Source organism: Mustela nivalis (genome assembly GCF_964662115.1).
Source record: "Mustela nivalis genome assembly, chromosome: 6".
In the NCBI taxonomy this organism is placed as follows: Eukaryota; Metazoa; Chordata; class Mammalia; order Carnivora; family Mustelidae; genus Mustela; species Mustela nivalis.
Window position 1 is genome coordinate 114,518,764 of NC_139025.1, and position 22,619 is coordinate 114,541,382.

The following is a 22,619-nucleotide window of genomic DNA, read 5'->3' on the forward strand; positions in this document are numbered from 1 at the left end:
TTTCTCTGGATTATCATTTCAGAGGTTATACAGCTCCCTCCCTCTCACTTTCGGTGGACAAAGCAGCATTAAACCTCTAGATCTGAATCCTCTGTTCTCTGGGGGCTAGCCCCTCATCTCTGAATGAAGGTAGAAGAGGAAGCAGTGTTGTGGCCTCCTAAGATCACACTTCGCTGGAGCCGGGTGTCTGTAATTCTGTGCCCTAAGAGAAGGTGCTTTCTACAGCAAAGGCAGGTCAAGGGGAAAACTGGGATTTCTATTCTCTTGTTGGAAGAGAAGCTGATCTCACCACCCGCCTCCTCCTGCACCCACCCCCACACATAAACAAAACATGCTGGTTCTTCACACCTGCCAGTTCTGCCTCCTTACTGGCCTGACCTTCAGGTCTGAAGAGCCCTCGGGATGGTGTTCCATTCTGCTTGCCACCAACCGCGTCCCCCACCGTGAAAGAAGAGGGAAAGGAAAAGGGAAAGAATGGAAGGAGACCATGGAGAAATGGCCACAGGAGCTTGCCAGAACTTCCCTTCTGCTGCTGGATAGGCAATGCACTGGACTTGGACTAGGCCTGGCTTGTTTTCACCCCACAAGTGGGCAGCAGGGGCCCTTCTTTGACCAAGGGGAGTGAAGTCTGTTCCTCTCCTCTGCGGCTCCAGCTACTGCTGGACTTTGCTGCCACCTAGTGGCCAAATGGCATCTCTTCCCCCTCAAAGAGACCAGCCTGGAGATCTGGCTTCAGTCCCCGCCTAAGGCAAACTTCAGAGCTTTCTCTGCAAAGCTTCTCTACCCTAGGACGCCCTGCTTCTGCAGCCCAGCGAGAGGAGCAGCCCAGGTTCATGACCTCACCCAGCTCAACAGACGTCCCAATGCCATGGCCACCAGGTAGGAGGGCCAAGGCTGGCTGGCTGGGGGCCAGGGATGGCAGCAGTCTTTTACTCACAAGGCCCCCTGTAGGGTATGGTTCTGCCACAGCTCCCCTCATTTCTGAATGCCCTTTTCAGCAGAGCTCCTGCTCCTCCCATGATTCTGCCTTGTCTGGCTACACCCATGTTGTTAAACCCAGGCTCCTGCAATGTATATATCTATATATCTGTATATCTGTATCTATATATCTCCAATTTCTTCAAATTTAAGGCAGTTGTTTCTTCCTTATGAAGTTAGCTCATTTCAACTTTAAATTTATAAAGATTATATGCCCTCTCTGTGATGCTGCTGCTATAAGCCAGTCCCTGAGAATAATGGAAAGGGGGTATAGTCTGGAGATCGTCCACCATATTTTCCTGCATGTTACATTCACCTGTTTACTTCCTCTAGCAAAAGAAAGCATTTGGTTTCAGCAACACTGATCTTACAGACCAAACTTTCAGATCTGAGCAGCAGTACCCAGGGATTATATAAAATCCAAACTCCCTTTTCCTGCCTACCTCTCCAGCCTGTGTGTGTGTGTGTGTGTGTGTGTTAAAATACACATAAAAATTACCATCTTCATCACTTTTAAGTGTATAGTCCCATTGTGTCAAGTATATTCCCATTGTTCCGCAACCATCATCACCATCTCCAGACTCTGTCTTGTAAAACTGAAACTCCATGCCCATTAAACAGTAGCTCTCACTTCCCTTCCCCCCAGCCTCTGGCAACCACCATTCTGCTTTCTGTCTCTATGAATGTGACCATTCTAGGGACCTCATGTAAGTACACTCATATTGTGTTTGTCTTTTTTTTTTCTCCTAAAGATTTATTTAGTTATTTGAGAGGGAGAGAGAAAGAGAAAGAGAGAGCAGGGGGAGGACAGAGAGAGAGGGAGAAGCAGACTCCCCGCTGAACACAAAGCCCAATGCGGGGCTCGAACCCATGAGATCATGACCTGAGCTGAAACCAAAGGGTCAGTGGCTCAGCTGACTGAGCCACCCAGGCGCCCCCATGTTTGTTTTTTTGTGGCTGGCTTATTTCACTTGGCAAAATGTCCTTAAAGTTCATCCATGTTATAGCATGTGTCAGAATTTTCCTCCTTTTTAAGGATGAATAACATTCCATGGTATGCATATACTACACTTTGTTTATCCATTCTTTGGTTACTAGACACCTGACCTAGGTTGCTTCCACCTTTTGGCTATTTGAGTATTGCTGCTCTGAACATGGGTGTGCAGAGAGAGAAGTCTTCAAAACCCGGCTTTCAGCTCTTTTGAGGAGACGGCCAGAAATGGTAGTACTGGACCATATGGCAGTTGCCTTTAGTTTTTTGAAAACCTGCTGTACCATTTTGCACAATGGCGGCGCCATTTTACCTTCTCACCTGCAGTGCATAAGGGCTCCATTTTCCCCACATCCTCACCAACACTTGTGTTCTGCTGGAGAGTAGCCGTCCTAATGGGTGTGAAGTGGTGCCTGACTGTGGTTCTGAATTCCCTAAGGACTAGTGATGTTGACCATCTTTTCGTGTGCCCATTGGCCATTTGTGTCTCTTCTTCAGAGAAACATCCTTTGGGTTCCTTACACACTTTTTAACTGGTTTTGTGTGTTGTTGGTGTTGACCTCTCCAACGTCTTTCCACATCACTCTCCCACCTGATCAGTTTCCTCAAGTCCTGTTGAGTCTCTCTGTGCAGAAGAGACAAATGCTTTCTCTCTTAGGTTTTGCAGTTACTGATCCACTGGCCATGAAATGCCAATGAATGGACCGTGCCAATGGCCATAAAATGCCAATGAACGGAACCAAAGAATGAACCCATGGCTGAGTCCTCATACCTTAACACCAATCTCAGTGTCACTTCAAAGAGCCTTTCCTGCCCATCCACCTACAGCCGACTCCCCATTTACTCTCATATCACCATTTCTCCCCTTCATGGAACCGAAGCACAATCTGCATTTCCCTTGCTTGTTTACATGTCTACTCAGAACTTGTTTACATGGAGCAGAAGTGCCATGAGGGCACAGAGACAGCCTGACATGCTCACTGCTCTGTCCCTGGTGCCTGGCATAGTACCTGGGTTGTGGTCTGGGCTCAGTATTTGCTGAATGAATGAATCACTACTAGAAGGGGCATCCTAGGGAAAAAGAAAGGTAATGTGGCCCAAATTGGAACTTAACCTCCCCAATCTAGGCTTAATGTCATACAAAAGGACACAGGGATTTTCTGGCTTGGGGTTCAGGGTTCCAGACTTGAATTCCTGAGTCAGAAGAACAGTACCATTTGAATAGGGGACATCGCTTTGGAGCTGCCCAAGAGAAATAGGGAAGCCTTCTCGGTGTCCACCCAGCAGAGGCAGAAGGCCACAGAGGTTTGCTGTGGCCGCTCTTCCCCTTCCCATTACACCAGAAGCGTGAGGCAGCTCGGCTACAGCCTCGTGAGATTTGCAGAGCACTTGAAATGCTGGGGCTGACTTGGGCTCCTTCGTGCCAAGTATGTCAGCACGAGTACCTTCGGTGTGTCGTCAAAGGATAAAAATGAACTTTCCATACCACAGGACACTAGAAAAATCAAATGTTTGTATTTGAAAATATTTTCAACGGCTAATGCCATGCTGGAACAACCCAAGGATAGTTGAACCAATCTCTCGGGGAATCAGAGGAATGTCAGCCTCCACAAGCAGGTCTGTAGTAGTCCACGTAGTTTACAAACGTGCACGAGAGAAAGGACACTGGCCCCAGAGGATCAGGCTGAGGAAGAAAAGGGAGAAACAGACAGAGCGCCCTCCAGAGTGACAGGCACACTCCTACCACTGAAACCCCTGGACCCAAGAGGACCTCCAGAGCCGCCTACCCTGCAGCACGGCTCTTGCCCTTTCTGAGCCTGGGGCGTGGCCGGAGACCAGACTCACCAGCATGTGCGCACGGCTGCCCATGACGTGGCACCTCTGGTGGCCTCTCATGAGCCTGGGGCTCAACCTAGCAGGGCTCAGAGAATGGACCGATTCTCCCTGCCCTCCAACAAGGACCAAGGCGGGGAGACACTGGGGCACGTGGGGTTATTTCCCTGAAAACATGATATAAAGGTGATAAACGAGGCTCGTTCCGATAAAAGGGTGGGGTTTTCTCCACTGTGGTGCTGTGGGGAGAAAGGAATATGAGTTTACCTGCCACCTCCAGCTGTGGTACCAACCACCCCTCCAGGCAGGCTCTAAGCTTAATCCTGGAACCCGCAGCGGCGGGAGGATAGAGAGACCACTAGTCTACACTTAGGGACCTGTCCCCTACAGACACCATCCCTCACATCCTCATTTGGGTTTGCCATAAGCAAGATAGTCACAGTTCCACAATAACTAAATCCCCCTTGGATTTCTCCCTGATTAACCTCTCAGGTGCATGAAGAAGGAAAAGTAGCGACTGTTTCTGACACACTCACCCCATCACCAGTGACTTTGCCTGATACTTCTGACCTCCTCACTAAGGCCCTTCTGGAACCCCTAAAGGCACTGTCTTAGCATGTTGGAGTCCCAGGGAGAGCAGGCAGAGTTCTGAGGCACAGCAGTGCTGTTTAGAACACAGGAGGCCTTGGCAGAGATGGAGGAATCTCTAAGGCAAAGCTACCACTGTGTCCACTCCTCGCATCCCCTACCTCTCTTGTCCCCAGAGGTATCAGAGAGAACCCCTTGACCTGGTCCCTGCAATGTTCCAGACCCACCTTGGACACCCCCACCTTATTCATGGAGGGCAGGACCTTCCCCCATAGCCTGCAACTCAGGTGACATGAGGGAGCTCTGTGACGGCCCGACACCATCGTGCCCAGGTGCCCAGCCACGCTTCCCTGACAGGCTGCTGTTGGTCATGGCCCCTCAGGCAGTCAGGCAAGGAGTACAAAGCTCATATCAAAGTCCCTGACCTTCCCCTCCCCCCATACCCAGTGGGGGTCACTCGCCATCGTCTACTTCCTGCCTGGGACCCCTCAGACTGTTGGAACACAGAGGGGAAGATGAAGTACCAGGTCTGTGACCACAGTGACCAAGGCCTGTTCCACCTGTCTCACTAGGAAGTGGCAGCGAAGGACCCAGAATGCTGGACCTCTGCCCTCCGTCACAGCCCCTGCCACCATCCTCTGCTGCAAATACAGCCCTCCGGATTCAGCCAGTCCTCCTCGTGAGGGCCCAGAACAGAGCCTCAGCACAGGGCGTGAATCTTCCCCTCTGGCTGGAATCTTAGCTTCCCCCTCACACCCTCCTCTTCTCCTTCATAGCTTCCGCCTCACTTTCCCAGGCTGCCCTTGGCCTCAGGGGCTGAAGCGAGAGCATGGTATGTGGGGAGAGAGCAGAGCCCCACTGGTGGTTTGGGTTCGGGCCTCTGTCCCACTCCTGCAGTGAGCCGCGTGACCGTGCACAGCTGCACTCCAGGTACCAAAACTTGGCCTTTTGTCCCTTGGGTGTCTCCTAGTGCTCTTGTCTCTGTGCCAGACTGTTTCCGAGGAACAAGTTAATTTTCTTTTTCCAAGTGCTTGCTGAAGCTTAGTATACAGAATTTCTCGGCCGGTTCCAAGAATCTGGCTTTGTGTTTGAGTCCCCAAATTGTAGGAGCTTGGTCAACAGGAGGGCTAAGAGCTGGAGGAGGAGGAAGGATCTGGAGTATTCTTCTTCCTACTCAGTCTCAGCACAGCAGCATAAACCACAGGAGTTGCTGGTAGAAGCTTAGCACCCAGAGCATTCTTCTTGGAGAAGCCGGGGTGGCTGTTACCTACACACGAGAGATTCCCAGATCAGAGAAGGGGCTTACAAGGCAGACAGACGGGTCAGTAGAACCTTTCTCTGCCTTCCCTCACCACCACCCCACCCTGCCAGCAAGAGCTGGTCAAGCTGGTCAGGGTGCGATCTGTGTACCCTGCACGATCTGTCCAACCTTGCTTGGCAGATTGAGCTGTCAAGCCAGCTCAAGGGCAAGGCCAACTCCAGCCAGGACGACACGCAGCCTGGCCGTAGGTATTGGCTCCCGTCCTTTACCTTCAGTTCCCGAGGCATTGGGAAGAGAGAGGACGTCACCTGTGCCCAGGGACCGGGCCGTCCCAATTCAGGGAGCGTAACTGCTGTTCCAGCCGGGAGATGCGGAATGCCAGATAGGATGAGGACATGACCAAGAAGCAGATCCTGGAGAAAGAGAGATAAGGATATCTCACCTGGAAAAAGGACATTTTTAGAAACTCACCAAAACCAGGAATGGGAACGAAGCTACTTCCCGCAACTGGAAGAATTAAAGAGCTCTTTGCCTCTCGGCTACGTTCAGGCCTGGACATCTTTGTGTCCAGGGGCCACGTGGGGGTCCTGAGACTCATCCCCATGGAGGTGTCCTCAAAGCCCAGCAGGATTTCTGGGTCCTTAAACTCAGCCCACCTTCCCTCTGACCAGCCACTTTGGTCCTGTGCTTCCTCTTCAAGGCCACCAAGATTATCCTTAGGAGGTGGTAGGCCCACTCTCCCAGAAAATGCTGAGGCTGACCATGGGAACTCAGCCAGCAGAAGCAGGAGAAGGTCATGAGGTAAGAAGAGGGGACACCAGGAGCTGGCTGTTCACTGAACGCCCCACCATGCTCACCCCTCTGCTGGTCCTTAGGCAGAATTACAGACAAGTCTGGGGTTCCAGAAACTGCTCTAAAGGTGGGTGGCAGGAAGGCTATGGCTCTCCCCTAGTCTATCCGATGGCCCTCTCCAATTTTGTTAGTTGTCCCCCTCCCCAGTCCTGTTCACGTTTTCCTTTTTTCAACAGCTTCTTACCCTGCCCCTCCCTACTGCACAGCCTTACCCCTAAATTACAGGGGTGCATGAATAAAGACGGGAGACACTTAGTCTTGCTGCAGAAGGGCCTGCCAGCTCCAGACACCACCCAGGAGCTTTCAGTTGACTTAGGACCTTCCCCTCGCTCTGGACAGTGACCTCCCCACACACAGAGGCCCCTGCTCCAAACAGCCAGCCACCCAGGTGAGTTTAACCACCCCATCCCCAATGTAGTCACCTACAGCACAAAGATGACCTTGAGGAGCTGATAATCCCAGAGCCTCAGCTTCCCGTCACTCCTGGGCTCCTCCTCCAGCTTCTCCTCCTCACAGACGTCATTCTCTGTGATGGGAGAGAAATTAGGCATCTTCGTGGAGGAGGAGGCAGGAGCCCAGCCCAGCAAGCCCACCTCCCCGACTCTCCGAAGCTGCTCAGGCTTGTGGCTTGGCTTTCCCTTATGGATTTGGATTAAGTAAGAAACACCTCTCAGCAGCCTTGCTGGCTGTGATTTTTCCTCTTTGCAGTAGTAGGGGCAGGGAAAGCCTGGTCTGTATAAGCAGTTGTCATAGAAAAGCACGCTGAGCTCACCAGACCCAGGAGGCTTCCTGGGAAAGAAGCTGTCCGTGGAGTCCATGGATGCCCGAGGGATACAAGGGATGTTGTCTGGGAGGGACAGGGACCTGGAGGCAGGGCACACTTTTCTCCACTTCATCTCAGGGATGAGGACTTCCTGCAGAGAAGGCAGATGAAACTATGCCCCTTGGGATGTCACGTGTTCTAAGGGGCCCACACTAGCTTTATCAAAAATTTTCCAGATATTGGGGCACCTGGGTGGCTCAGTGGGTTGAAGCCTCTGCCTTCAGCTCAGGTCATGATCCCAGGGTCCTGGGATGGAGCCCCACATCGGGGTCTCTGCTCAGCGGCGAGCCTGCTTTCCCACCCCCCCTCTGCCTGCCTCTCTGCCTACTTGTGATCTCTGTCTGTCAAATAAATAAAAATAATCTTAAAAAAGTTTTTTTCCCCAGATATTACCAATTTGGATATCTAGTGAGCATGAAGGCAGGTACCCAGGAGGAGGGAAACCATTGCCATAGCAACCACGTGTCTCTCTTATCAGGTCCCTTGCTGGGACCAGCCATTCTTCCAGGGAACAATGTCTTTGAAGACTGCTGGTATAGAACCACAGCGGGATCTAAGACGTGAGCTAACCCAGGTACGTGCTCAGATCCGTGGAGCCCAAGAAAGCTTGGCACAATGTATCTTAAATGGGATGAGTCCTCCTAATCTGGACTCAAACCCTAAGTACATCACTGACCTTAGCAGGAGTACCTAGGGTCCCCATCAACAAAAATGGGAACAGCACCTTCTATCGCCTGCATAGTATTGTGCATACTGTATGCTTGGCTAAATGCTTAATGGTTAGTGAAGAAGACTTCAAACACCCTGGGGTCATTTCCATCTCCATCACTGTTGTAGAAACTCAGCTCTGCCTACCCAGAACTGGGACCTCTGTTGGGACTGCTGGGACCTTGGCAAATCTCAAATGAGTCTGAGTTCTCCAGTGATAGCCTTTGGAGTTCTTCCCTGAGGACCTCTCTATCACCTGGAAGGCACTCCTGTCCCTGCTAAACAAAAGAGGATAGGTCACCGGCTCTGCGCTGCCTGGCTGTGGGCTCTGCCCTGCACTGTGTTCTGCGGTATGGGCATCTCTTCCACTCAGGTAGTCAGCAGATCTGCCCAGGACCTAGTGGCTGCTCATGGCGTGGAGTGTGTCAGGTCTAGGGGACCCCATAGCACGGCCACTGGCTCTTGAGCCTGGAGCCCCAGTTCTGCATTGTGGGCTGCTGCCCAGGAGGCCCTGAAGCCTCAGAGCCATAGACCCCCCTCATGCCAGCAGCTTTTGCTTCCAACCTCAGCTCTCACCAGGGACTCGCACTCAGGTTCCTCTGGAAATTCTCTTACACTCAGGCTCTTCTTGCTGGAAGGCTAAGGAAGAAAGGGAGCTGGGGTCACTTGTCCATGAGGAACAGCCACAGTCAGGAGTGAGGAGGTGTTAGCACTCTCCAAGAGAGCTTTACCTCCAAATAAGCCCCCTTGCATTGGATGAAGCCCAGCTCCCAGAGCTTGCAGAAGTCCCCGAGTTAATGCTGGAGCAGAGGGCAAAACCAAGGAAACATACTTCCCCATGCTGCTGCCCCTCCCTACTTCCTCACCATGGGCCAAAGAGAGCTGCAGGCCTACTAGGAAGCAGCCACTTGCTTCTGTTTGCACACTGAAGAAGCACAATGAGTACACATGGGGACAACAGCGGCCACTGGCCTCCAAGAGACATGCTCATAATCCAACAACAAGCTCAGATACGCTAAGCCTGAGCCCATTACTCCCCTCTCCCTGTCCTTGGTGCCTGTGCTGGAGAGACGGGCCAACCACCCCCAACAGCCTTGTCCCAGGATCTTGGCCTAGGCCTGAGCAGCCTCTCTGGCCCAACTCCTGCCCCAGAACTCCATACCTGGAGGTGTGTGCAGACCCTTCTCAGCATATCATATACACTGTCCCGGGAAAGCAGTGACACAAAGACATACTGGGACAGAGAAAGAAAACAGAAAAGGGTGGGGTAAGAACAGACTGAAGAAAGTGCCAGAGTCAGGACCCTGGGGATAGGACAGGAGACTAACCAGGGATGGCTGGCCCAGGGATTCACTGACCTTCTGGCTGGTGTTGGTGGTGATGGCCAGGCCATTGGGAAGAAGCCGCGCCATCTTGTGTTTTTTGATCATTTGGACAGACACCACGGGAATGACCACCTGAGTGAGGAGAGGCGTGCTTCTCTCAGGACTCACCCCCAAGGACACGGTCCCTTTGCTTCCTGCACAGAGCCCCAGCCAAGCATGGGCACCATGGAGAAGCCTTGCCTTATGTGGGAGAATATGTGAGCCTTCCACCCTCTGACGCAGGCTCCCCTTCCAGGGGTCCCGCCACCCTGCGCCAGCCTTGGCAGCACACACTGCTCGGGGCTCTCCCCCTATTATCCAGGATGGATAATCCGAGGATGGTGGTGCTGGTGAACCATATGGAGCCATACTCCATAATGGAGTTCCTTGACCTACCACCTGGCCACAATTATGGCTCCCCAAAGTGTGACATCCCGCTCTGATCCTGAAGGCATTGCAGGGGCACCCATAGACCAAATGAATTGGCTGTGAATTGTTCTAGGCTCTGTGGAGTCTAGACAGGGCCCTGCATTGGAAGGAGACCAGGTGGGGGGCCTCACAGTAAGGGGCTTCAGCAGGTGCCCACAGGGTAGGGGACCTGTGTCTTCCTGGCTGGGGTCTCACAGGCCCATTATTACTACCTTTATATCCTTGCCAAAGAGGCTGGCATGGAAGCAGAGCCAGTTGGGGGAGATGTAGAGCCGGCCCTGGAGAAGGAGGTCTCGCTGGAGGGCGCAGGAACACACTGGAAAGTCGCAGGAAAGAAGATTGCCATGAGCAAACCAACCCCGAAGGCCCAGGGCCTGCGTCCTCACACTCGGGAGTCCAGAGCCCAGAGTCTGGGACCGCCTGCCTCAGAATCCCCCTTCCCGACCCCAGGCCCCAAACCACCCATTCCACCAGCACCCTGAGTCCTTCTCCAGAGTCCTGACTGCCCCACCCAAGCCCATCAAACTACTAGAGCTTTCTTCCTCCTCCACTCATGCTTCAAAGGGTTCCCTAAGCATGGATTCTCACTCCCTCGGGCAGAACTCCTTGCCCCGCCCTGGACAGAGGGCCTTGTTGTGCAAATGCTCCCCCATGCTCACTGAGAGGTCTGAGGAGGAAAGAACAGCCGTTGCTAAGAGCAGAACATGGCCTCAAGAAAACTTTCATAAATTCCATTTCATATCCTCGATCTGCCCACTCTTCTCAGACTTTTGAAGAAAGTGGGCCCAACCACATCCAAAAGGCAGCCAGTTCCCATATCAAAACTGTGCCTTGGAGGCTCTGGAGGAGAAGATCTGGGCCTCAGGCCCTCTAGGCACCTGTCCAGCCACACCTAGGAGATAGCTCACCTTTGAGAACCACCTCCTCCAAGGGGATGTCCTTAAATAGCTTGTGGTATTGTTGGTTGTATTTACTCAGTAGTGTCTGCAAACATACAAGCTGGGGCTGAGAAGTCCTGGGGAGATCAGCCACCAAGGGGGCCCTGCACCAGCTACCAGGAAATAATGCCATGGGGGGGGGGCGGTGTTGGGCAGGGGCCCCGGGGAATTAGCACAAAGCAGTCAGCAGGGCTGAAAGGCTGAGTTCCAAGCACAGCTTGTCTCTCAGTGACATGGCAAAAGAAGGTCCTGATGGGCAGCCTATGACCTGAGGGTGAAGCACCACCCCACCCCGGTAGGGGACACTCACTCAGGTTTCCCTTGGTGACAGGCCGTGGCGGCCAAGGAGCCAACAACCCCGATTCCGGCAGCCCAGAACCCCTCCCTCGGTGGGCAGTGAAGAGGCGGCCTGCACACACTTACCCCTTCTCGGCCACACTTCTTTATCTCTTCACCCTTCAAGCCCTCTGGCCAGTGCAAACTGCAAAGGAGACATTCCATTCCAGGGACAGGGAACCCTCGAGTCCTGCCCATACATCCGCGGTGCCAGGTCTGCCCTGGCTTCAGGCCAGAAGCTTGGGCGAGAGGCTGAAGACTGAGGCCTTTCTCTGGGAGCCACAGCAAGGTGATAGGTGACAGGGACTGCGGAGTGCAGCCCTGGGGAAGGGCACTCCTGCCTCCAGCTCCCAGAGATGCTTAGCGGCTGCCCACCCCTGGGTATCAAAAACCCTCTCCCTCTTCTCTGGCCAAAGGATAGGCAGAGGAGTAGACCCGAGGCTAGGTGAGCGGGAGACCAGGGATGGGGACCAGTCTGGGGAGCGGGTGAGGTGGAGATGTCAGACTCACGGCTCCGGGGCCTGGCCGTGGGCCATGATCCCGGCAGGACGGCCCTCCTTGCAGCCTCCTCCCTGCAGCCTGGAGCTCAGCAGACTCACCTGACCCTACCGAGGCTGAGGGAGAGGGGGTGGTGCTGGAACGGCCAGGTTGGCCTGAGGACAGGTGGGCAGGGAGGAGGCTGGTAACCTGAGAAGCCTAGACTCTGCTGGGTCCCCGATGCTGGGACAGGCCCCAGCCCGGAGGAAGAGGCAAGGGGCAGTCTACGCCCAGCCTTACACCTGATGTAAGGTCCCCTTTCTGCCCCTTCTTTAACCCTTTGCCCCCTTCTTTGATTTAAGTTGTTATTTAAATGCCAGCTAGTTAACATACAGTGCAATATCGTTTCAGGCGTACAAGATAGTGATTCAACACTTCCATAGTCCCCCTCATCACCAGGGCCCGCCTTCATCCCCACCACCTGCGTCACCCAGCGCCCCACCCACCTCCCCGCGGGTGACCATCTGCGTGTTCTCTGGAGTTCAGAGTCTGTTTCTTGGTTCATCCCTCTCTCCTTTTCTCCCATTTGCTTGTTTGACTTGTTTCTTAAATTTCACCTATGAGTGAAGTCATACGGTATCTGTCTTTCTGGGACTTAATTTCACTTAGCTTAGTACTCACTAGCTCCCACCAGGTCATTGCAAATGGCAAGATGTCGCTTTTTTTTTTTTTTTTTTTAGATTTTTATTTATTTATTTATTTGACAGAGAGAAATCACAAGTAGATGGAGAGGCAGGCAGAGAGAGAAGGAAGCAGGCTCCCTGCTGAGCAGAGAGCCCGATGAGGGACTCGATCCCAGGACCCTGAGATCATGACCTGAGCCGAAGGCAGTGGCTTAACCCACTGAGCCACCCAGGCGCCCCGATGTCGCTCTTTTTTATTTGCCCCTTTCTTTAAGGTCCTCCTGAGGTCTTCCCACCCCCAATCCATAGGTCTACCTGACTGGGAGGGGCCTCACCTGGAGTCCAAGGGTGCCTGAACCCTGGCTAGTTTCTCTGAGCAGGACACAGAGCTCTTCAGAGAAGCCGTCTTTCCGCGCATCTGTTGGTCGCTGAGCAGAAACAGACCCACATCAGGAAGAGCGGCTCTGGGGGAATACCTTTCCCCACCAGCTTCCCCAGGCCCAGGCCAGCTCCTCTCCCCGCACCCCAGACCGGCTCTGCTATTCAGGCTGAGGCTGAAGATGTCACCACCCAGAGGCTGCAAGTCAGGCAGGAATTCTCTGGTTCCAGACAGAAGGGGCAATCTCATGCTGTCTTTTCTGGAAGCCTGCAGGTCAGTCTATGCCCAGACCGGAAGGGAAATCAGCCTACCTTAGTGCGGCACCAAGCAGGTAGGCCTGCCCCACACTTAAGAAAGCACAGTGGGAAGGAGGACTCGAAGACTTGCTCCCGGCTGACAGTGTAAGATTCTGAGGTGCCTGGGTAGCATTCCCATAAGCCATCGGGATCTGGGAAAGGATGCTGAGCACAGGAGGCCGAAGCAGAGCTGAGGAGCTGGGGCACAGATGGCGCGGATGGGGGGTGGGGGGGGGTAACTATGGGCTCGGAGGGGAGGAGCGGCACTGCACCAGGAGATGGCCTGGTGGCCTTCGGACAGTCAGGGTACCTTGGCCTCACAGCCAAACCATCTCAAAAATGTCCCAGGGAGAGGGGCCTGGAGAGAGGAGACGCCATCCCCCTGGGCAGGTGGGGCTCCCCAGTGGCATTTGAGTTCATGCCTCCCCTAAACAGCTCCAAAGCATAGGGAACCCCCTTCCTGCCCCTGTCAGGGAAGACACAGGCTCAGAATCGATAAAGCCTGAGGAGTCCAACCAACCCCCAAAAGTGTGGGCCCAGAAGCTGACAGGAAGAGAGGCTGGCCAAGAAGCAGGGCCAGGGCGGGGCACCACGGGAGTCACAAACAGTCTACAAGGTCCTGGGCCGATAAGGAGCTGGAAACGGAGGCCTGCAAACACCTGCCCACAGTCCCTCTCAGCTCTGTCACCGGGGCAAGTCAAAGATGTCTTCTTTGAGAACAGAGTGGCCTGCTCAGCCAAGATCTGCCAAGATCTTCAGAGATGATTTAGTCGGACCCCTACCTCGCTGCTACGCAGTAGGAAACTGAGTCCCATCGAGGGAGTGGCTGGACCCAGTATCACACGGTGAAGAGCCAGGTGACCCCATGCCTCAAAAATTAGCCCATCCGCAGCCCTGTGGCCCGGTGACCTCTGCCCTGGCCTTTATGGAGAATTTCGGTGCACCCATCAACATAGGTTTCCTGAATCTTGCAAAGTGACAAGTTTTGCTAGTATTTTGACCCCCAAAGGTAATTTCTAGATTTGTTTAGTTCCATCATTCGCATTTCAAGTGGATTTTCCCTTCTCCTCTTGATTTTTACTATGCTCATAATAGAAAATATGAAAAAGATAAAACCTATAAATATGATGATCAAAATCCCCCAGAAGGAAAAAAATTCTTCAAAACTCATCCAGAGGGACGCGTGGGTGGCTCAGTTGATTAAGTGTCTGCCTTAGGCTTAGGTCATGATCCCAGTGTCCTGGGATCAAGTCCCGCATTGGGCTCCTTGCTCGGTAGGGAGCCTGCTTTTCTCTCTCTCTCTCTCTGCCTGCCACTCTGTCTGCCTGTGCTCGCGTGCGCTCTCTCTCTCTCTGACAAATAAATAAATAAAATCTTTAAAAAAAAAAAAACAAAAACTCATCCAAAGAAAAGGTTTAGGCATAAATATAGAATTTACATGAATGGAATCATGGATTATAATTCATAGGTCTTACTTTGGTTGCTTAACATGATCTCATGAGGAATTCCCGTGTCCCTGTCCATGGCTGAGACAGATTCTCAGAAGTGTGATTCGTGGGTGGAGAATGCATACTTCTCAGGCCCTTTAGACCCTCGCCCAAAGTGCTTCCAGATGCTCTACTTGTGACCACGGCCATCAGCACTACGTGAGGGCCCGTTCCCGACACACCCAGGCCCAACCCTGGCTATTCTGTTTTTCTCACTTTTGCAAATTTGGTACGTGGAAACATACTATTTTCATTTCCATTTCTGCTTACAGAGGGGCTAAGTGAGTTTCCCACATAGACATATGAACTCCTGGAATCCCACCTGTGAATTGTTTATGAGCATCTCCATGTTTGTCTTACTGATTTGTATTAAATGTTTTTTCGAGAACATTAGTCCTTAGTCGATCATGTTTGCAAACATCCCCCCAGTGGGTCATTTGCCTTTTAAGTTTTGTCTGAGGTTTTGTTCCTTTTTTGTGTGGTAAATTCCCTCCATGTCTTCCATCTCTCAGTTCCTCACTTGGCTCCCTTGCCTTGGTGGGAGAAGCACCTTGGGGTGCCCTGAGGCAGAGCATGTACAAGTCAAACCACTGAGCCCTTGGAGAGCTCAGACCCTGCAGCCTGTGAGCTTTCCTGGGCCACCAGGAAGGAGAAGGAGGTGGGGCCTGCTCGAAGGAACACACCCTGACCTGGAGGACCAGGCACACATGACACATTTGAGGAATGACTGTGTGGGGACAGGAAGCAAGGCTGGAGGAGGGACAGACCATGAGAAAAACAAAAGGCTGTGTACATTCCCCACAGCATCTCCAGGAAGAGAAGAATGGGGTAAAATGCAGTCACAGGGAGCAAATGACTTTCAAATATCTTTAAACTTAAAAGCAACTCCTTTACACGTGACGAACAGGACGGTTACGAGCCATTCCGACCTGTCCATCTGTGAAAGCCAGTCCCTCCTGCACGGCCTCGTAATGCTCCTGACACAGCTTGCCTGGGGCCCAAATGTACCGCTTTCAAAATGATCGAGCCAGACTTTCCATAATTAGTCCCCTACAGCGTTTAGATGAGTAAAAAATAAAGGCATGAGAGCGAAGTCAGATGCCCAGGTAGGTCTGGGCGAGAGGGGTCTCCACAGAACCAGTCAGGTGAGGAGCCCCCAAGGATCCACTGGGCCCTGCCGCTGAAAAGGCTTCAAGAGCAGGAAGTTGGAGAATGAGGGGACCAGCCTGGGTCCCCCCACCGAGCTGGCAGCCACCTTGACATTCCCACGCAGGCCTCGTCAAGCCGGTTACTCTGTGTGTTGTGAACGACACCCCTGGGCCATCCAGTCCCACCCACCTCCACACGTGCTCTGTGGGGTAAGATCAGAATTCTTCAAATCCATGTCTGTTTTTTTTAATCAAAGCCACCCCCCCAATATTATTATGTACATTAAGTAATTAAGTAATCGGGCCCCTGGGTGGCTCAGTGGGTTAAGCCGCTGCCTTCGGTCAGGTCATAATCTCAGGGTCCTCGGATCGAGTCCCGCATCAGGCTCTCTGCTCAGCGGGCAGCCTGCTTCCCTCTCTCTCTCTCTCTGCCTGTCTCTCCGTCTACTTGTGATCTCCCTCTGTCAAATAAATAAATAATCTTAAAAAAAATGTAATTAAGTAATTAAGTAATGTCCAACACTTGGCACATTAGGGGGGTAGACAAAGATGGGGGAGGCCCCGGTGGGGTCCTTCCACCCTGCTGAGCCGGGTCCCAGGGCAGGGTGCCTCTCCTGAGGACGGAACAGGTACTTGGCCCACCCGCAAGCCTTCCTTTGTTCCCTCCACAAATACTCACTGACCTTATCCCACCAGGAGTCCCAGCGTGGGTCCTGCCATGGGGCTGCTGGAAGGGTAGGGATGCGCAGCTAGCAGATTCGGGGAGATGTCAGAAGAGGAGCCAGGCCAGTCAAGAAAGCCGGGGGCGGGGGGCGCAGGAGAGGGAGAGACAACGAAGAGGGATTCTAGAGGAGCCAGAATCGAGCTGTGTCCTGCAGAACTCGTGGACCAGGCTTCACGGGACACCTGCCACGAGCACTCCGGTCTCGAAGCTTCCCCAGGCTCAAGCTACTCCCACCACGTGGGTACTCCCAAACCGAAATCTAACCTCGACGCCCTCTCTCCTCCTGAGCTTCAGCCTGCCATCGGGATGCGGCCACCAAGACACGCTTGTTGTCATCCCCCCAGATCTGCTTCCTTCTGAGCACCTGACATCCCTGAGAGGCTCCTCCTGCCACTGAGGCCCAGGCCAGAATCGGAAGCTGTCTTCTCCCCACCCCCACCACCAATGGATCCCAAGTCCCCAGGACACCATCCCCTTTCTCCACTCCAACTGCGCCAGCCAGCCGCATCACCACCATCCCTTCCCCCAACGCTGGTGACAAGCTTGCTCTCCTGCCTGGCCCTGTCCCGTGCTGGCCAGCAGAGTCACCTGGGGCCCAGATCCGACACGCCCCTCTGCTGCTGACATTCCTTCTTGAGTTTCCCCTCGCCTCCTCGGCGGGCCTTCCTGAGTTTCCTGCTTCCCTTGCCAGGCTCCCCCACAAGGTCCCCCTGTGCCCCAGCTTCCTTGCCGTCAGTCGCCCTCCCCAGCAGTGCATACCCCAAACCCAGAATTCCTCTCCACGCTCGTCTGCCTGGGGAATTCCGTTCATTTTTCGAGCCCCAGTTCAAATGGCACCTCTTCTGTGAAGCCTTCCCTGGTTTCCCCCAGGGCAGAGCTGGTCAGTCCCTCCTCTGCAGTCCCTTGTGACCTCCATCCTGCTGTCCTTCCAGCACCCACCACACCAGACTGTAAGCACACTCTGTTTACACATCTGTCTGCCCCCAGTCCACTCTGAGCTCCCCCAGGTGTGTGCTTCATACATACATACATACATACATACATACATACATACATACATAAATACATACATACAATGGGCACTCGGTGTTTGCTACTGAAAGGGAAGGAGACAGAGAAAGAGAGACGGTGATACTCCCAGAGGGAGGAGGGGAGGGAAAAGCACAGAGATAGAGCCCACGGGGGTCCCCTGCAGACGGATGGAACCTCGCCATGGTGCAGGCATCAAGACGGGCCCAGCACCACCAGGCACACAGTCCATGCTGGCTGACTGATCAGAAGGGGAGCTCGGGGGGAGACAGAAGACATAAGGAAAAGGAGAAAGTGGCTCAGACAGGATGGGATGCAGTATTTGGGGAAAACACAGGCCGGACCCTCCCACCTCCATTGCACTGTCCACTCAGTGGCATGCCCCTGGGCCATCCTGTGCCCAGGCACAGTCTAGCTTACCCACCCCGCTTGCCCACACTTAAACCTCCGTAGCCCTGGGGCAAACCTCCCCTCCCACCCAACTCCAGGCTCCCATAAGCCTCTGGCTGGAGCCGTACCCTGGCCACACTGAAGCAGAAAGCCAGGCCTAGCAGCAGCCTGAACCAGCCATGCCTTTAGGGTCCCCTGGGGCAACTTGGACTCATCTCCCAAGTTCACTTCTGGACATTCGAGATACTAGAGTCAAGGCCGGGCCCAGTGACACTTTCTCACCTTCAGCTAGGTAATGAAATATTTTCAACTTCTTAGTAAAGAGTAATTTTCACATAGAAGAGTACACATAAAACAAATATACAGGGGCACCTGGGTGGCTCAGTGGGTTAAGGCCTCTGCCTTCTTTGGCTCGGGTCTTGGTCCCGGGGTCCTCGGATAGAGCCCCCACATCGGGCTCTCTGCTCAGCAGGGAGCCTGCTTCCTCCTCTCTCTGCCTGCTTCTCTGCCTACTTGTGATCTCTGTCTGTCAAATGGATAAATAAAATCTTAAAAAAAAAAACAAAACACAAAAAACAAGTATACGATCCAGTGCATCTCACAAATAGAACACACTTTGGAAACCACCCCCAGAGGCCCCCTGCTCCTTCCAGTCTCAAGGCCTCCCCCCAGACCCCACAAGGATGACCGCCATCCGGGCTTCCGCGGGCTTCCTATGAATGGAATCGTCGCACACGTACCCTTCTCTGTGGCTGTGTAGCTGTAAACTGCGCCTTTTCACTAGTGTTTTGTATCACAATACACGGACTTACTGCAACTGATTTATTCATTTGACTCTAGATGGGCATCTGGGCAGTTTTCCAGCTTTTGTCTATTGCGAAAGTGTGACCAAGAACATTCCAGTACCTGTCGTGTGGACACAAGTATTCCTTCCTGCAGGTAAACACTTAGGATTGGAATTGGTGGGTCATAAGATAGGCCCATGTTCAGTTCCAGGCTTTTCAAGGCCCTCAGGTGATCTGAAACATGCAACCAGTGTATAGAAACCACTGGATGAATCTTGCCCCCCATGTCTCTCCTTTCTTTGCAGCTCAGAAGGAGAAGGATGCGTCCTGGAATCCAGGGTGAGACCCCCTGCCTGGGCTCTGGATCTGGGGCCCTGCCCCTCTGGACTTCCAAGAACGCCTTCAGCAAGACAGGAATCACATGTCCACAGAGATTTCCTTCCTCCGTTAAGGTCACACAACACATTTACTAGGTCAAGCCAAAGAAGCAGGAGCACTTTTCCGTGCAGCACAGCCTGGCTCTGGGTCCTTCCCGAGAGCCTGCCTATGTCTTTCCAGGGTCATAGGCCTGACACACAGCCCAGACACTGGCTGACAAGACCTCTGCCAAAGGGAAACTGGAATAAGGTGGGTAGAGTTGGGCTTATCATCAGTACTCTAAAACCCGGAGAGAAAAGGCGATCTTCTTTTGCAAAAACAATCCTAATATTTCCTACACAGAAGCTGGACCTCATTTTATTTTCTAAGCGGATATTCCTTATCTAGGACAGCTGCTTTGCTGTTTCTGCTGACCAGAAAAGGGGAGAGAAGCACATGGCTGAACCCCATCCTGAGTGTGAAGGGGTGGGGCTTGGGGCACTGAGGGGGGTGTGCCACATGCTGGGTCCCCATCCAGCTGTCCAGCTCAGCAGCCCTGGCAAAGCACTCAGGAGGGGCAGGCATTTGGCACAGGTATGAACCCTACTTCCCAGGAGCAGGTCTGAGAACACCTTCGCCAGGGATGTGCTTAGTTCCCTCTGAGAACCTGGGGCAGCTTTGAGATGAATGGGAAGGTGGCAGGCCAGGTGCCCTACTTCCCAAGTCATCACAGTCTGGACCAAATGACCGTGGCTGCCACCAGGAGAAGCACAGGTGTTCCAGACCCACACAAAGCCATCTGCGAGCTGACCAGCAGCCTCTTTGGAGGAAGAGATGACCTTGGCCCAACCGACTCCATTTCTAATGAATCCTCACCGGGGCCTATGAGACGGGCAGTGCACAGCCGCAGCACTCGCAGCCAGAACAGAATCCCCCACCAGCTTTGGCCAAAGCCCACAGAGCAGAGAACACCTGTGATGTCATTTCGGCCACTCACGTGGGGCAGGTGATTCTGCAGACATGTCACAGGTGGGGAACAGAGGCTCCAGTGAAGTCCCCGCACACAGTTGTTGGCAGGGCCGGAACCCGCGGAGGCCTGACACCCAGGCCTGGGTTCCACCACACCCCCAGCGAGCCTTCAGGGTCAGTGGGGGGAAGGACTCAGAAGGTTCAAACCAGGTCAAGCCCTGCAAGTGGAGGGGGCCCCTGGGGAGAAGGGTGGGGAACAGGTGTGGCTCAGGTGTGCCCGGAGGACAGCTACAGCGTCCATCTGTCTGTCCGGTTATACAGATGAGGAGGCAGCCCAGACAGGTAAGGCATGAGCTCCCGACCGCTCAACTGGGGAGGAGCTGAACTCAAACCCCAGTTCGGCCGAAATTCTGCACTGTCTCCTCCAGCATGCTGCCCAGAGGGCTGGGGCCCGGTGTTCTGCCCTCTCCTGTAGCATCCCAGTCCCCTTTGGGGACACCAAAGGAGGTCTCTTGGGCTGAGATGGCTATGCAGGGGCCTGTCTGGGATGTGGGGTTCCCTAGATCAGACCCCTTCCCACCCCCTCATCCCTCAGCAAGACTTTATCTTCTTTGCTCAAAGACGCAAACAAACTGGGAGAACTAGTTGTTTGGGAGGAGATGTGAGCTGGCTTGGCCCTCTGGGGGTGGCTGCATCCAGCCTGAACAAGGACCCCTTTGAGCTCTGCTGCCAACAAGAACTCCTACCTACAGGGATGTCAGAGACTCCAGGGCCTTCCACCCAGTGGGAGGTGGGCGGGCCAAGGGCAAGGCTGGCTCCATCTCCCACTCTTGGCAGCCAAGAGGCTGCCCACTGCCCAGGTCTCTCTGTGGAGCTCAGAACTGGTCAGCCAAGCCCTTAGCTGCTTGGTTGAATGGCCTCACTCTGGTTAAAGGACCCCAGTTGCCCTCTTCCCTGCTTTTGGACCCACCTACCCTGCCCCTGCCATCCAGATCTGGGCTCTCGGGACACACTAGAAAGGCCCAGATCCTCACAGGGATGGAATTCAGGATCAACGTGCTCAGGCTGACTCCTCTCAGGCATTCAGGTGTTTGGGAGGCTTGCTAATGGGCTGCCCTCCCAGCTCTGCCTGGGTCCTGCTTAGCTACCGTGCTGCTGCGCACGATAGAGACCCTTCCACTCTTATCCCCCAACACCTCCGCTCCCCGAAGCCTGGTAAGCCGGAAGGCTCTGGGGAGAGCTGACCCCTCTCACGTTGCCTCCACACACGGTCTGTTCAGATATCTTCATTGCTGTACCTCTCATTTAAGTGGCTGTCCCCCACTAAGACTGGCTTCCTTATTCATCTCTTACCCCCAGCCCCCGCACTCAGCTTCAGGCATCCAGTAAGTGCTCAATAACTGTGTACTGAAGAAACAAACACTGCCCACAGAGAAGCTCCTCTGTGTAGTGTGTTCGGCTGCACTGGGACTTCGGGACACGAACACCAGACCTGGAGCAGGAGCAGTCCCTCTGGTTTGCTTCTCGCTGCCCTCATCTCCTCCTGGGAGGCCCCCAGCCACCTTCCTCCGGGTCTGCTCCCCTGTAAAATGGGGAGAAATCCCCTCTCTGATCTGCAGATCTTCAGGGCTGCTGTGGGGGTCTGAGAAGTCATAGACTAGCCCCAGGGAGGGGGCCGGTTCTCACAGCATTGCCCACTGAGCCTCACCCCTGCTCCCGCCCCTCCCCTTGACACTGAGACCTCCACATCCCATCATGCCCCTGGAGGCATGCCTAGAAGTGCAGCTGCCTATGGGAAGCGGAGACAGGGGCACTACCAGGCCCCAACGGCACCCGCAGAGCTCCACACAGGTCCTGCGTGACTGACTCTTTCTCCTGGGACTGCAGCCAGGGAGCCTCTGCCGGGAGGGGAGAGCCCTCTCTGCACCTGGGCCCCACCCAGCGCCTGGCTCCCGCAGCTCAGGCCCAGCTGCCCCACAGCATCCCTCCACCAGAGGTCTGAGGCCAGCAGGGGCTGCCCCCTTGCTGGCCAGAGCTCAAAGGCCTGCGGAGCAAGAACAGTCACCAGGGAGACAGACGGGACAAATAGCCAAAACAGGGAAACTGCTGCTGGGCATGTTCAGGATTTCTCATGAAGCCCAGGCCACCCTGAGGAGCAGGCGGTTGGTCCTGCAGTGAGTGACCTGCCTGTCGCCGGCCTCATCCCACATTCCCCCTGCTGTAGCAGCATCTGTCTGAGCTAGCACCCCTGGACCTGGTCACAGACCACTTTTTCTTGGCCAGCCACTTCAGGCCTGGCTGTCTCCAGACAAGAAGCTGGTCATTCAGGTCGAAAAACAGACTTGCATTCATTAAAAAACAGAGCACTCCTGTGCTCCTGGGGGCTGCCCTCTGCTGAGCCTGCTGAGGGAGGGCCCAGAGGCCAAGCCCGGTGCTCAGATGCCTCCCCATCCCCAGTCAAGGCTGCCAGGAGGTGTGGCTACTCTCGGGACAAGCCTGCTCTGTCCATCCGTGGACACCATTCAATGCACCCTGATTCCAACTAGCCCCTGACACCCACCTCAGAATCACTCCAGCTTTGTGGACCCTCCGGGATCTTCTCAGGGCACAGGGCAGGTTGGAAGGTGTCTTGGGGTCCTGAAAGAGCCTGGATGTGGTGGCTGGGAGACACAGAGGCAGGCCTTACTGCAGAGGGGCTTGGAGAAGTCACTTCTCTCTGGGCCTCACTTACTCTCTGCAAAGGGGTGAGAAAGCCTCAGCCCAGGAAGGAAAGCAAAGGCTGTGTGAGGGAAAA

At 54.0% G+C, this 22,619-nt stretch overlaps 1 protein-coding gene across 23 annotated transcripts in view; it reads right to left on the minus strand.

Annotated features, from left to right (window-relative positions):
- Positions 1-3,462: 3,462 nt before the first annotated feature.
- Positions 3,463-22,619, minus strand: part of GRAMD2A (GRAM domain containing 2A) — a 34,654-nt gene continuing 15,497 nt past the window's right edge. For 2 of the 23 annotated variants that reach the window (XM_082735764.1, XM_082735747.1), the window contains exons 2-13: positions 12,952-13,134; positions 12,597-12,689; positions 11,189-11,246; positions 10,736-10,811; positions 10,040-10,143; positions 9,393-9,491; positions 9,197-9,268; positions 8,599-8,673; positions 7,276-7,417; positions 6,930-7,029; positions 5,960-6,064; positions 3,463-5,657 (exon numbers count right to left, since the gene is read on the minus strand). In XM_082735764.1, coding sequence (XP_082591890.1) covers positions 5,654-5,657; positions 5,960-6,064; positions 6,930-7,029; positions 7,276-7,417; positions 8,599-8,673; positions 9,197-9,268; positions 9,393-9,491; positions 10,040-10,143; positions 10,736-10,811; positions 11,189-11,246; positions 12,597-12,689; positions 12,952-13,134 — 1,111 coding nt within the window. In that variant the 3' untranslated portion in view covers positions 3,463-5,653. Of the gene's footprint in view, positions 5,658-5,959; positions 6,065-6,929; positions 7,030-7,275; positions 7,418-8,598; positions 8,674-9,196; positions 9,269-9,392; positions 9,492-10,039; positions 10,144-10,735; positions 10,812-11,188; positions 11,716-12,084; positions 12,196-12,596; positions 12,690-12,951; positions 13,135-16,254; positions 16,321-22,385; positions 22,486-22,619 lie in introns of those variants that run through there. The other 21 variants (XM_082735765.1, XM_082735746.1, XM_082735745.1 and 18 more) reach the window with 17 other exon arrangements.